The sequence below is a fragment of the Prionailurus viverrinus genome, chromosome B4 (genome assembly GCF_022837055.1).
Source record: "Prionailurus viverrinus isolate Anna chromosome B4, UM_Priviv_1.0, whole genome shotgun sequence".
Classification (NCBI taxonomy): Eukaryota; Metazoa; Chordata; class Mammalia; order Carnivora; family Felidae; genus Prionailurus; species Prionailurus viverrinus.
In genome coordinates this window covers 8,037,017-8,052,988 of record NC_062567.1, presented here as the reverse complement: position 1 = coordinate 8,052,988, position 15,972 = coordinate 8,037,017, and the positions used below count along the sequence as shown (strand labels likewise).

Below are 15,972 nucleotides of genomic sequence, written 5' to 3'. Positions count from 1 at the left end.
TCTGATGTTTACCTGTTATTTTAAGAGAAAATATTTAAGAATAATAGTAACTTAATAAGAATAGTAATAACTTAATCATTTCTAGAAGCAATTGGTTTACATTTTTGCCTTTGAGGGAGAAAAAGTAACAAAAGGTATGTAAGTTTTTTGGAGAGTTTTTATTTTGTATGAAGATCAGACTTAGTATATCTAATTTTTACAGTTGTGTATAAATGAAAAATTTCAAGTTTTTGTAATTATGCTAGTTTAGAGTTGAAAGTCACATTAGTGATTATGTTGCTAGTAATTCAAGAAGCATATTTAATTGTGTAATGCTTTTAGAGAATAATAATGCTGTAAATTACTCTAAATTAATGGTCCTGAAGTATGCAGGACCACTCAGACTATTGACCTTGGAAACCAGAGGAGATGCATTTCTATCTCTTCAACAATGAATAAATAATTTTGTGAACTATTATGATGATTACATATAACATAGCTAGGGTACATACTTTCCTCAGTAGATAAGGGTTCTGAGGGATTTAATTAGAGTTTCTGGAGCAGAATTTTAATTAGGCCCATTCGTTGGAGAGGCCCATGATCTCTTAATGTGAGATTTCTTAGTGAAACAAAATTGCTACTTTTTTTTCCTTTTATACTGGATTTTATCTCCTGTCACCATCATTAATATGAGCATTTGGTTTTCATATTAGTGGGACAAGAGAGATGGAATATGTTAATAATAGTGAGTAGATAATTAAGAATTATGTAGTTGAGAAAGTCATATAGATAAATATTTTTATAATATGCATTTCATCAAATCTAAGGTACCATTAGTTATGAGGTACACCATTATTTTATGTACAACTGAGAGAGAAAAACTTTGCCATTTACATTTAAGACCTTAATTGTGAGGCACATTCCACTTTCATGTATTTGTAAATGGGAAAAAGCTTACATCTTGAATTGATGAAAACTCAAATACTTTTTCCTCAGTATCTTGGACCAGTTTTTTTTCAACTGATTCTTTTCTTTCCTTTTACAATGGAATGTTTATTTTCAGATTTTTCTTTTCAACTCTTTATTTGCATGAAGAAACATGTATTAACAATTATTTGAACTTATGTAACAGAATAAACCAAAGTTAGCAAAAATAAAAGGTCTTGTTTACAAAAGAAATTATGCAGTGATGTTTAAGTAAGTACTTGTAAAAGACTGTCTCTTTGCATCCCCATTCTGTCCTTCAGCACACCCTTCCCTCCCAAACCACCACCCCCTCAAGAAAGTCCTCAAAAGCTACTTGGTGTTATGCCACTTGTATCTCTTATAACTCTGCTTATCTGTTTAGCTCAGGAAATAGCTGCAAATTAGATGTACTTGGAATCTGCTAGAAGTGTAGACTTAAAAGTAGTGGGAATTAACAATTATGGTTTGAGAGGAAAGAAAAAAAGTCAAGGGACAAGTACTTGAAATGTGTAGCATTCTAGAGCCATGAGGAAGAGACTGCATAGTCTATATACCTGAAATGTATAAATACAATCATTTGGGTTTTTTATAATCCACCTGAGTGATCAGGAAAGATTAAATTATGTTCTACAATTTATTCATTTATTAATTCATTAAGGGTCTGCTGTATTCTGTGATTAGTGCTAGAGATACAGTGTAAACAGGACAGATTAGGCTCTTGTATTCATACCACTTACAGTTTGGAAAAGAAGAAAGACAAAGACTTCTAAGTGTAGTTACCAAGAAGAATCACAGCATGCTTTCAAGTATATAGCAAGTGGAACTGATTGATTTAGTCTCAGGAGTCCGAGAAGGCTGCCTGGAACAAGGGTTATTTAATGGGAGTCTTGAGAAAGGAATTAGCTAGGCTAGGAATGGCTGGGGAGAGGAAATGTAGAGAGCGCATTCTGATGGAGGCAACGGAGTATGTGAAAAGAGCTAGAGACAGGAAAGGTCCCGACATCAAAGTATTGCAAAAGCTGCTTTCTTGGTTTTGTTGGGTGTTATCCTCTAGACTAAGCTACAGGGAGGAGGCCATGTTTACTTCCTTATCCCCAGCACTCAGCATAATAGCGGACATGTAGAAGGCAATAGAATTACATAACATGGTATTTCATGCCTTTTCTTATCTAGCCCCCTTTCAGCTTCAGTCAGAATTCTAGGCACTCTTCCTCTTGCAAAATCCTGATCTGTAATGATTTCTTGAATACCTTTGCTCTCTTTACTTCCAAGCCTCTGTTTTCTAATCTGGGATGTTCTTTTTTTTTAAGTTTATTTATTTTGAGAGAGAGCAGGGGAGGGGCAGAGAGAGAGAGGGACAGAGAGAATCCCAAGCAGGCTCCACACGGTCTTTGCAGAGCCCAGCTCAAGGCTGGAGTTCACAAACCATGAAATCATGACCAGAGCTGAAACCAGGAGTTGGACGCTTAACCAACTGAGCCACCCAGGTGCCCCTGCCTGGCATATTTTTTATCTTTCCACCAAAAATTTCTGGCTTGCCCTTTAAATCTTAGCCTAAGAGTCATCTTCCCTGAACAACATCCTCATTTCCATTATGTCCATGTAAATGCCCTTATTGCACTTTCCACATAATGTCTTTGTACGAAGGATCAGTCACATATCCCACCTGTGACCCCCCCAAAGCGTAAAGACTACAGGCTTTTTGAACATTCTGGGGGTGCCTGGCTGGCTCCATCGGTAGAGCATGCGACTCTTAATCTTAGGTTGTAAGTTTGAGTCCCATATTGTGTGTAGAGATTACTTAAAAAAATAAAAAAGAGAGTTCTGAATCTTTTCATTTTGTACATTTTCAATACCAAATACAGTTTTGGTAAGTGCTTGAAAATATTTGATAAATTAATGTTGGTCATATGCAAATCTAAAATTTTATTTTAAAAAATAAGTAGTACATTTACAGGGCTCAAAACCCAGAAGTATAAAAACATTGTGTGCTGAAAAACATCCTTCAGTATATCCTTGTCTCCCTATATCCAGTTTCTACTCTTTCCAGTTGGAAACCACTGTCTCGATTCTTGTGTATCTTCCCGAAGTTTCTTTTTCATGTACAAGAAAATGCAATTATAGATTCTTATATTTCCTGTTTTTTGTACAAGGGCAACTTACTGTGCTTATCATTCTGAACCTTACTGTTTTCACTTAACAGTATATCTTGGAGATCTTTTCAGATCAGTATATAAAGATTTCCCTTGTCCTTTTAAAGCTGCAGTGTTTCTATTTATGAATGTGCTATATTTAATCATTTTGGACATTCCAGTCTTTGCCATTACAAACAATGCTGTATTTCTACTTCCCCTGACTTTTTTCTCCTCTTGATCATGTTAGCTACTGGTTAATCCATTTTAGTTTCCTCACCAGTAAAACGCCTCAAGAAGACCAGCTTCCAAATGATAATGTATTATATCATTTTACTATTGTTTTACTCCTTACTTGTATCTTTACTGATTTCTTCTCTCTTGGTTTCTTCATTCTGTTACTTTTTTGGCATTTGCTGTATGCCAACACTTATTTAGCATTTACTGAGAATGGTCTTAGTTCTGACTTGTGATTTCTGTTTGTATGTTTTCTAGAAATTCTCCAATTTTAGTTTATATTTCCTTTTTGTTTCTTAAGGAGATGTTTGAGAAAGTCTTGAAAAACTTCCAGGTTGTGGGATGTTTTGGTTTTGTTTTATTTTGTAACTTGGTTAATAACTCATACTCTTACTGCACTATGAATAGAAAATATAATTTATTCTTTTTGGAATTTTTTGAAATTTTCTTTCTGGCCTATTATAGAATCAATATTTGTGAACATTCCTCGAGATTTTTTTTTTTTAATGTTACATGCTTTTTCTTTTTCTTCAAGTTCTTATTTATTTATTTTGAGAGTGAGACAGAATGAGTGAGAGAGGGGCAGCGAGAGAGGGAGAGAATCCCAAGCAGGCTCTGCACTGTCAGCTTGAAGACTGACCTGGGGCTCGAACTCAGAAACCGCAAGATCATGACCTGAGCCAAAACCAAGTCAGACGCTTAACTGACTGAGCCACCCAGGTGCCCCTAAAGGTTACATTCTTTGTTTTTATGGTGCAGAGTTCAATGTACTGATCAGGGAAGTTTATAGTATTAAAAAACTTTTATTGAGTTCTGTTTTCTTGACCTTTTTTGTCTACTTGCCCGGGGGTCCTGGGCTAAGGAGGTAAATTAAAGACTACTATTGGTGTGTGTTGTTTTTCTAATAACTACTGTGATTTCAGTTTTTCAAATGTTACTGTTGTGTTACTTGGTGTGAAGATAAAACTCACACCTCATTGTGAATTTCACCTTTTATAAAGTGTCATTCTTCGTTTTATTTATTGTTTTCTTTTTTGGCCTGCTACTACCTTATCTGGTATTTATATTACAATTTCTAATTTCTTTTTATTTGTGTTTTTATAGTATGTTTTTGCCCTTTTATATTCAGTCTTTCAGAATAGCTTTATTTTAGTTGAGTTTTTCTTGTATGTTATTTATTTGTGTGTGTGTGTGAGAGAGAGAGAGAGAGCAAGAGAGAGAGAAAGCTGGGGAGAGGGGCACAGAGAGAGAGTGCAGGCTGAAAAGAGGGGCAGAGAGAGAATCTTAAGCACTTAATCTGAACACGGAGCCCGATACAGGACTCAATTCCACGACCCTGGGATAATGACCTGAGCTAAAATCAACAGTTGGACCTTCAACCTAGTGAGCCATCCAGGTGCCCCTCTCTTGTATATTCTTGAATTGAATTTTACTTTGAGATCTGTTCTGAAAATATGTTTCTTATAATTGAGTTAGGATTTTTACTTTATTTTTTATAATTTTATTAAAAAATTTTTTTTAATGTTTATTGAGAGAGAGACAGAATGCAAGCAGGGGAGCTGCAGAGAGAGAGACACAGAATCCCAAGCAGGTTCCAGGCTCTGAGCTGTCAGCACAGAGCCCGATGTGGCACTCAAACTCACACCGTGAGATCATGACCTGAGCTGAAGTCTGACATTTAACCAACTGAGCCACCCATGTGTCCCTAATTTTATTTTATTTTTTAACGATTATTTATTTTGAGAGAGAGCGGGAGAGAGAGAATCCCAAGCAGTATCTGCACTGTCAGTGCAGAACCCAATGTGGGGCTTGATCCCATGAGCCATGAGATCATGACCTGAGCTGAAATCAAGAGTCAGACGCTTAACCGACTGAGCCACACAGGCCCCCCTAGGGTTTTTACATTTTTGATAAGACAGATATGATTGGTCCATGTTCTGTTACATTATTTGTCTTTTTGGTTTAATTTTTAAAGTCTTTCATTGTGTAATCTATATTTTATTTTCCGTACATTTTTCTGATTTGAGGAAGGTTTGTATTTTTATTTTAGTAGTTAGCTTCATAATTATGGGTTTGCTTCTTGGTCATTTATTTAGACAGTCTTTGTTGTTCCTACCACAAGTGATAATAAAATTAACTGTGTTCTCGTCCTTTCTTCTCACTCTCTCTCCTCACCCATCTGGTGTTGGTCCCTACTGTTATCTTCCTTAACATTTTCCTTTTTTACTGTTAAGTGTGCTATGCTTGTATCGTAGGGTTTATCAGCTTGAATATTAATTCGCTCACAGCACTATGAATGGACAAGCAGGAAGCTTACCAGACTTCCCATCCTCTTTTCCATTCTCCCTCCCCTTGTTTTGTCTCTCTGTTGATAACACATCCTGATAGGGAATATGATATTTACATCCTCATTTGTCACTCTGACCCCCTCATTTGTTTTATCTTAGTTCTACAGCTTAAAATATTCCATGCTCCCTGCCAGTCTTGTTTCTCTGGTTTCCTAGTTATCTTTTGGTTTGCTGAAGTTTATCTTCTAATGATTTTCTGAAGGAGAGTTCTTGGGCAAAAATATCCCTTGAGTTCTTGTACAGAGTGATGTTTCTGGAGACTCATTACTCGAAGGACAGCTTCGCTGGTTATAGGATCTATGGCTCATGCCTTTTCCCTGAATACTTTATAGGTGTTACCCTGGAGTCATCTGGCATTTGCTACTACTGTGGAGAAATTGGAGGCCAGCCTGCTTTTTTCTTTCTGTAATTTATTTGGTGATTCATATGGCTGCTCAACTAATCCAGTGGCTTTACTAGGATGGATATGCTGTGTTGTTGATCATTCTGGGTCACTCTCCACGCCCTTTCAGTTTTTGTATTAAATACTTCAGGGAAGTTTTCCTGATTTTCATCTTTAAATGTGTTTGAATGCTTGTTGTGTTTTCTTGTTGTGGTTTTCTTTTTTAAGTACTCCAGGCATGCATATGTTGAATCTCCTTTGCGTATTTGTAGCTGTCATATTCTCACCAATCATTCTTTTCAGTGTCTTCTTTTCTTATCTTCTGTCTCTTACTCAGCGTTCTACACAGTCTGTTCTCCCCTGCGCTCTCTTCCTCATTTGTTTTAGGACTCATTTAGTATTTTTAAATTTATGCCAAAATGTTTGGCCAGAATTTTTTTTTGGCAGTATTTTTCTGGTAAATTTTGGTATTTTTAAAGGAACTGTTCTTTTTCTTTGTTCTTTCTCTATTTTTAAAAGTTTTTTATTATTTTTTTAGAAGTAATCTCTAAGCTGGAGTGCCTGGGTGGCTTAGTCGGTTGGGTGGCTTAGTCGGTTGGGCGTCTGGCTCAGGTCATGATCTCACAGTTGGTGGGTTTGAGCCCCATGTTGGGCTCTGTGCTGACAGTTCAGAGCCTGGATCCTGCTTCAGATTCTGTCTCTGTCTGTCTCTGCACCTCACCTGCTCATGCTCTGTCTCTCTGTCTCTCTCAGAGACATTAAAAAAAAAAAAGTAATCTCTGGGTCTAGCATGATGCTCAAACTCATGACCCTGAGACCAAGAGTCACATGCTCTAGCATGTGACTAGACTGAGCCAGCCATGCACCCCTCTCTGTTTTTTAAATAAATTGTGGTTTAAATAAATCGATTTCAAAAATTTATCCTGTTTGGATTAGTTCTCTGTTCACTTTTCACTTGTGACTTCTGCTGTAATTTACCTTGCATTGAATCTGGACTGATTTGGTAGCCTCCATCAAACATTCTGCAACATTTGCGTTTACTCTAAAATATGAAGTTTACAAACTTCATCTTAAATCATTGCCATAGCTTCCAAGACTGCCATGGCACGGGAAGACAGTGTGTGGACTCAGCTCATTCTCTGGGTACCGTGGACAAAAAGTGATGCCTCGTTTACACTCAGCCTGAAGCCTGAGAGGGATCACAAAGACATTTGGAAGATGTAGGGAAGCACATGGAGCCTTGGGCTAGCATTGTTGTCTTTGCTTCACAAGTACAGGGATTTGTTTCAGATCGTTAGATTTTTTTTATCTCTAGTAATTTCTCTTCCTGAAAACAATAAGAGATATTAATTATGGTTTGGCTGGTAGGGGGTAGTCTGTTCAACAATGGAATGTACAAGTAGCAATGACTATTACTCTTTACTGGCATTTCTGTATTTTATATACATTTCAGATGAGCTGAGTTACAGAAAAATCTCCAATTTGTGTAAGAGCAGATGTCTCATCTACCTGCTTTTCTAGTGTAAATAGTACTCTCTGGTCTCTAACAGTTTCAGTGTTTAGTTAAAATTTTGTTTTTTTAACGTTCCTGAGTGATTTGGAAAGTCAAGGCCTCTGTTTACACATCTATGAAATGGTGCGTTAGAGTCTGGGACGAGGTTAATGTTTCCTGGTTGTATATTTTTATTAATCAGAAAAGCCTTTAATTTTGAAAGGTTTTTGGTTGTTTTATCTTAATACCCAGGCACGTTTCTACCTTACCTGCAATATTTGGCTTGTCCTGAGGATTATAGCTTGGTCCCTAGGGAGGCCAGAGTAAAAAGATAGTAGTCAAGTGCCAGTGAGTCTCTTCTCATTCTGTTTCTCATTCCCTATCTCCTTGGCCTCATAGGTTTACAAACCCTTCTCTGTCTTTTATTGATTTTATTCATTCAACCTTGAATAAAAGAGATGACTGATCACCTTTAAGGGAATCAGTAAGAAGAGGGAACAAAGAATGTTGGGTCTAGAATGAGCAGGCTAGAATATTCTCTTAGGGAGCCAGTTATTAGGGTATTAGGGGTGGCCAGTTATTCTTTGAGTCTCTGGACTTAGGGAAAGCTGGGACACTTTGCAGGAGAGGGGAAAGGAGATTCTTAAGATCTTCTTTTAGCTCTTGCTCTTACCTAGCCTCATTTTCTGCCTGTGCCCAACGAGACTCTCTGGGACCCCGGGCCCCTTTGGTAAGGTGCACCTTTCTGTTGGTGTGTCGTTTTCTCTCCCCCACCTTCCCCAAAGGACATGAATCGTTTTGAGTGTCTTTATGGCCAGGATTCTTTTCTGTGGCCGGGAGTCCTTCCTTTCTCCAGCTCATCCTGCCTGAGCTAACCAAATAATGTGCTACCAAAATCAGAATGAATTGTTTAATAGTTATTTGAGTGCCTACGACTGTGAGGGCCCAAAGATTTTATATAGACAGTAGACCTTTGAACAATGTAGGAGTTAGGTTAGGGGCACTAGCCCTCTGCATAGTAAGAAATTCACATATAACTTGATTCTCCCCAGAACTTAACTAACAGCTTGCTATTGACCAGAAGCCTTACTGATAACATAAATAGGTGATTAACATGTATTTCGTGTGTTTATACGAACATATATGTATGATATATATAATATTAACACGTATTTTGTGTGTTTATTACATGCTGTATTTTCACAATAAGCTGGAAAAAAATTGTCATTACGAAAATCATAAGGAAGAGAAAATAACATTTACAGTACTATACTGTATTTATTGGGGAGAAAAATCCACATATAAGTGGACCTGCACGGTGCAGACTCGTGTTGTTCAGGGATCAACTGTATATAGGTTGCCCCCACTATCCGAAAGTAGAGCGTTCCTGTAAAACCTTTTTTAAGCCAAAATGGTGTAAAGTAAAGCAGTAAGTACCATAAATTCATATGGAAAAGTTTTTTAATGTACCCAGACCCAAGGAAAATCCTGTCTTAGGCTTTTGTGATACCCTGGGACACATCGTGGTAACAGAATCCAGAATCCGTCTGGGTGAGTCACAGTTCACACGGTTCAGAGCTGTGGCGATCTGATGCAGGGTTCCTGGGGATGGAGCTTGGCTGGGCCACTCTTGCTGCCCCCAGTCCATGCTGCCTCTGTAAGTGTTTGCTGCAAAACCAGCACTGAATGCTATATTTGTTTTTCAACTTTTTTCATAAAAGTGCGAACTCCTCTTTAGATTTCTTCCAGTTAGCAAAAGAGGTGCAAATGTAGGTCTTAAGGAAAAGCAAACATGAACTTTTGAAAGGCAAGGGGTCCCTATGCTAGGGAATTTGACCGTCTTAACCTAGTCTGTATAGTTAGGTTTAGGAAGCACGTGACTAGATAAATCTTAAGGTTCTTTATAGTTCTTTTCCTTAAAAAAAAAGGAAAGGTTTTTGAGATAATAATTCACATACTGTACAATTCATTTATTTGAAATACACAGTTCATCATTCTAAATATATGTAGCCATCACTATGATCATATTTTAAATGTTTTGTCTCCACCCATTAGTATGGATGGATCTCCTATCCATTAGTAGTCAATCCTATAATTTCTCTGCCCACCCTTTCCCCTGACAAAGAAACCACTAGCCTACTTTTAGTTGCTTTGGATTTGCCTGTTCTGAGTATTTCATGTAAATGAAATCATGCAATATATGCCTTTTGTATCTAGCTTCTTTCACTCAGTATAATGTTTTCAAGATTCATCCATGTTGTAGCTTGTATTTGAATTTCCTCCTTTTTACAGCTGAATAATGGTCCATTGTGTAGATGCACCATATTTTGTTTGCCCATTTATCAGTTGACGGACATTTGGATTGTTTGTTTTAGCTACTTGGAATGACGCTGATGCGATTACTTCTGTGGATATGTCTTCATTTTTCTTGGGTATATATCTAGGAGTGAAATTGCTGTGTCCTATAATAACTCTAACATTTTCAATAATTGCCAAACTTTTTCGGAATGGCTACACTATTTTACATTCTCATCGGCAGTGTTTGAGGGTTCCAATTTCTCCACATCCTTACCAACACTTGTTATTGTCCCTTTTCTGCTTATAGCCATCATAGTGGGTGAGAAGTGGTATCTCACTGTGATTTCGATTTGCATTTTCCTAATGGCTGCTGATTTTAAGCATCTTTTCATGTGCTTTTTGGCTTTATGTATGTCTTTTTTGGAGAAATTTCTGTTAAATCTTTTGTCCTCTTTTCAGTTGTTATTTTTAATTACTGAGTTTTAAGAGTTCTTTACATGTTCTTTATTCGTGTGCCTTATCAAATATAATTTGCAAATATTTTCTCCTGTTCCTTGAGTTGTCTTTTCACTTTCTTGGTATCATTTGCAGTACAGACATTTTAAAATTTGATGTCCCATCTGTTCAATTTTGTTTTTCGTCTGTACAGTTCTTAAAGGTTTGATCTAAAACAACGTTTTAACTTTTAGTGTATTCTTCCTTCAGTAAATAAATAGTTGGCTAAAAAAAAATCTTACAGCCTGGGATTTTATCTCTGTTGAAGGACTCCACAGAAATGGAACCTATTAGAAATGCTCTTAGGTATTTCATATTACTTTATAGTTAATTCGTAATATAACACATATAATTGAAGTTGCACATAAAGTGTTCATATCTTAAGTATATACATGTGTCCACCACCTAGCTAGAGATCAAACCTAGCACCTCAGAAGGCCCCTCACCTAAACTAACTTTTGGAATGTAAAGTCAGAATCAGGGAAAGCATGTAGGAATGTCTTAGTTCCTGTTCTGGTATAGACAAATCTGGTATTGGTTTTAATGACTTTGTAGCCAGATAGATTGCCAAGTTTTTAAAGATGAATGATCAGATTAATATAAGCCAAGTGTTGAGAGAATGAAATGCTTCTCTTGATTCTTGAACAGCTTCTCCTTAGTCTTTTGAAGCATATTAGTGTGTTCTACCACTTGATGGCACTATTGCCCTGGGAGCGTCAACATTGCTGAAAAAATCTCTTAGAACATTTGGTTGTTGATTTTAGAGTAAATGACTCCAGTCTTTTATTATGTTTCATCCTTTTTGAATCATCATATGCTTCATTGTTTCAATGGAGAAAATCCTTTGTATTCTTTAATCGAATGGTAGGAGTGTTCTTTCACGTTGGTTCTTTTCCTAGGCATTTTTGAACAAGGTAAAATTAATAGCTTCCACCAGTTAAATTCTTTAGATTTTAAGGAGGGGGGAAAAACCTGGACATTTCTTTTAGAAAGCTGATTGATTACAAGAAAAAAACCTTTAAGAATTTCTTACCCTTGAGTAAGAAAAGTTTGTGTGTTTCTGCATTCTTGTTACTTGTAGTTAATGACTGGATGTTTACTAACTTGATCATTAACTGCTAGTGAGGTACTTAAATGACCTTGAAAATCTAAGCAAGGTTTTATTGTTTAAGAAAAAAAAAATTGTTTTTAAAATGGTTCACTCATTAACTGTTGGTAAAACATAGTCATCATTCTCTTAGAAGATGAACATTCAGTTTTCAAAGGAAGAATTTATTTTCTAATTGACTTTCAGAAAAGTCTAAAATAACATATATAGCTAGCTTAAATTTTAACACAGAAATTTGCTCTTTAGGTTGATTAAAATGTTTTATTTTGTGTGTAATACGTAATACCTTTAATGATTGATACAGCGTTTGGCACTCCATTCCCTTGCAGGCCTGCATGCATAGAGGAGTAGAAACAACAGAAAAACACACTTAAGCAGAACTAACATTCAGGAAATATATAATTTATTACCTTATTTACAACATAAAGGATTTTATTTTGTGAAGTAATGAATGGTCAGAGTTTGAAGATTTAAATAGGGCAAGGTGATATTTACTATCAGCTATCCCTTTCATTGTTCAAGGTATAATGGAAAAAGAGGAGTTTTAGAAACTTGTTAGTTTGAAAAAGATTTGGTGGGCTTTTTCGGAGTAGTGGGTTCCTGAGAAAATGAAATATCTAACTTTACTTTCACGTGGCCAGTCCCCACAGAACAAAAACCAGGGTTACTAACTACCTGGAAAGACATACAAGAGTTAAGATCTTCCAGGGAATTCTTAAACTATTTAAAAAAAAAATTTTTTTTTAATGTTTATTTATTTTTGAGGCAGAGAGAGACAGAGCATGAACAAGGGAGGGGCAGAGAGAGAGAGAGACACAGAATCTGAAATGGGCTCCAGGCTCTGGGCTGTCAGCACAGAGCCCGACGCGGGGCTCGAACTCAGGGACCGTGAGATCGTGACCTGAACCAAAGTCGGACACTTAACCGATTGAGCCACCCAGGCGCCCCTTAAACTATTTTTTAAATTGCAGTGGAAGCTGAAAACTCTTAGCTGTGTTATTAGTTCACTAATGTGGCCCTCAATAGGTAGCACAGACTGCTTTCCTCTAAAAAGGATACCTATATCTGCCTTTCTTTTGGGACTAGGAAAAAGGTTTGGTATAGATTGGGCTGATTTCCTAGAAGAAGAAAAAAATGAAACAAAGTATAAGCGACTTGTCCAGGAAAAGAAGAAAAAGGAAATGACATAGGTTGGTTAACACTTTTGATGCTAAGTGAATATAATCTCAGATTGTGTTGAAAAATACATTGAGAAAGACAAGATTAAAATTAAAAATTAATTTTAAAAACTCAAGAGCTGGTTCTTAATTTCCAAATGGAGAAGCATTTAGAAAATAATAAGGAAAAAGAACATTTATTTTTTATTTTTCGAAAAAATTTTAAATGTTTAGTTATTTTTGAGAGAGAGTGTTCACATGCGGTCTCACGAGAGAGGAGCAGAGAGAGAGGGAGACAGAATCCAAAGTAGGCTCCAGGCTCTGAGCTGTCAGCACAGAACCTGACATGGGGCTCAAACTCACAAACCATGAGATCATGACCTCTGCCAAAGTTAACACACTTAACTGACTGAGCCATCCAGGTGCCCCAAGAAGAACATTTTAAAAGTTTAAGAAAGGAGCCAGATGATAAGCTAAAAATATTTTTTAAAACACTTGAAAATCTCAGCGAAACAGAATTTTTTAAAATTTCCAAACTATTTCAACATAAAATAGACAGTGGCATTATCAGTTAATTTCATCTTAAATAATCCAAGGCTAGATAGCTTTATTGAGTTCTTTCGATCTTTTATGGAACAAGTAATTTCTCTGCTGTCTTGGTTATAGAAAAGCAAACTTGCCATTTCAGAGTATAAATGGACAGAATCTGACTGCCTATTCAATCTCACTTTTGAATGTCAATATAAAAATTCTAAGCAGAACACTAGCAAATCATATTTAATAGTATATTTTTAAAAATCCAGTAAGAACAAAGGGAATTGGTTTTAGGAATAAAAAGATACCTTTATTTTTTAGTGTTTTTATTTATTTTTGAGACAGCGTGCAAGCCAGGGAGGGGCAGAGAGAAGGGGCCAGAGGATCTGAGGCAGGCTCTGAGCTGACAGCAGAGAGCCCGACGCAGGGCTCGAATTCATGAACCATGAGATCATGACCTCAGCCGTAGTCAGATGCTTAACTGACTGAGCTGCCGAAGCACCGCTAGAAAGATACTTTATATAGGAAACATAGATATAACATAGGAAAAATAAGAAACTATATGGTTATCCTTTTAATTGCATAAATAAAATTTATAGTTTAGCTTTGATAAAATGTAAAATTTGAAGTTAATATTGTTTTTATAAAAGTATCAGATGATACTTCCTCACTAGGGTGAAGAATATTTTCGACTGGGGGTGCCTGGGTGGCTCAGTCGGTTGAGTATCTGACTTTGGCTCAGGTCATGATCTCACAGTTTGTGGGTTCGAGCCCTGCGTCGGGCTCTGTGCTGACAGCTCAGAGCCTGAAGCCTGCTTCGGATTCTGGGTCTCCCTCTCTCTCTGCCCTTCTCCCCGCTTAACCCACTGAACCATCCAGGCGCCCCGAATGGATTGAACTTTATTCTTTCAGTAAAGAAGAATACGATGCCTTTAACAAAATTTATTGACACACTAGTACAAAGCCACTATTTTCTTGATTTTTCTCAACATCTGTTACCTTATTTCTGAAATGGTGATCAGAATATTCACCTCGTAAAATGTTTATTAGTATCAACAAGTTAAATAATGTATATGAGATGCCTAGGATAGAGCCTGGCATGTTAGTAAGAACTAAGTAAGTGATTATTTGTAAAGGAAATTATAATGGTTAAGGAAGAATGCAAAGTTTTTCAGGCTCTTAGGTTTGAATTTGAGCACTTTTCTCCCCTTTCAAATTTACCTCCATTCTCCCTTTCTTTGCTATATCTCCTCTTCCAGCTGAGGCTTAATCTGTCCATGTTGGGAGTTTTCCAGATCTAATCCTAAGCGTTGCATGGTGTGCAGACTTTTCTCTCATGATCAAATCATTTTCTCATATTCTGTAGTGATGTATTTAGGGATAACTAAGGCCTGTAGGATTGTTTGTTTCTGTCCTCAATGGCTTTGGGCTGTTGTAGTCTTTTGAGCTCTTGGGTTGAATTTGTATAGTTTTTATTTTTATTTTTTTATGTTTAGTTTTGAGAGAGAGAGAGAGAGAGAGAGAGAGAGAGAGAGAGAGGAAGGGGCGGAGAGGGAGACACAGAATCTGAAGGCTCCAGACTCTGAGCTGTCGGCACAGAACCCGACTCGGGCCTTGAACCCACAAACCGTGAAATCATGACCTGAACCGAAGCCTGATGCTCAACCAAGTGAGCCACCCAGGCGCTCTGAATTTATAGTTTTTAAACTTCCTTCCTTACTGTCAGCTCCGCATTACTTTGTATTGTCAGTACAGCTGCTTTTGTGAGTTCCTCACTGCTTCTCACCTATAGCGTATGATCTGTCCAGTGTTGCATCATTGGGTAATCGAGTTTTATAAAATAATGTCTGTGGAAGGAAGTGAAAATAAATTTTAGCTTGTATGTTCATTCTGATTAGTAGTGGCCGCTTCGAGTGCTGTGTTAAGCAGGATTCTGGAGCTGCATTGAAGTTTTATGAGAAAGTGCTCTAATAATGAAAGGGGGTGGCAGTGTGAATAACCACATATTTGTCATTTATTGTCTAGAGTAAGAGGAGATAGACACTGTGGGAGAATCTGAGTAGGTTCTGTCGTGAGGAAGGTACAGAAGTTAGTGTGTGGTTTTGTGGTAATCTTTTGCCTTCTTAGATACCTTCTTAGTTATCAGTTACTGTTTCACTTTAGACATTAAAGTTTCCAAGTAACTTATCCATGGATAAATGAAGGAGATAGTTTTCAAAGGATTCTGTTTTGCACTATTTGAGTTACCTTTAGGTTTGTTTACTCAGTAATTACATGATTAAAAATTTAGGCCATGTCAAAACTTGGTGTTCTCTCTGCTTGGTATTTCATATTTTACCAAAATTGTATACTTAGTGAAACTGCAGATGTGCAATAAATGCATGGAATAGAAAATACCAGGTTATTAGTAAGCTTTCACATAGCAAATTGAATTTCCATATGCTTCATTATGATGGCAATAATAGGCAAGTCTGTGTGATTACTAGTTTTTATCATCATGTAATGTGTAAATATATCTGAGAAAATTTAAATTTTAAAATGAATTACTTCTGGTATGTCTTTGCTCTTACATATATCACATATAACTTTTGCAGGTTGGATTTGCTACCATTTTATGCAAGATTGGTTGCTACATTGCATCCCTGCATGTCTGATGTAGCAGAGGATCTTTGTTCCATGCTGAGGGGGGATTTCAGATTTCATGTATGTATTTAAGCATTTATTTTGTTATATATATATATACCCACACATATATACTTATAAGTTAAGTGAGGATTCTTTAGTTTAAGAATAAGATGATAGTATTGGTAAGCATATTTTTGAAATTTGATAGTGGTATAACAG

General features: G+C 36.7%; 1 protein-coding gene across 2 annotated transcripts in view; it reads left to right on the top strand.

The window, feature by feature from the left end:
- Window positions 1-15,972, top strand: part of UPF2 (UPF2 regulator of nonsense mediated mRNA decay) — a 109,989-nt gene that overhangs the window by 43,642 nt on the left and 50,375 nt on the right. For both annotated transcript variants that reach the window (XM_047866051.1, XM_047866050.1), the window contains exon 9: window positions 15,723-15,831. In XM_047866051.1, coding sequence (XP_047722007.1) covers window positions 15,723-15,831 — 109 coding nt within the window. The remainder of the gene's footprint in view (window positions 1-15,722; window positions 15,832-15,972) is intronic.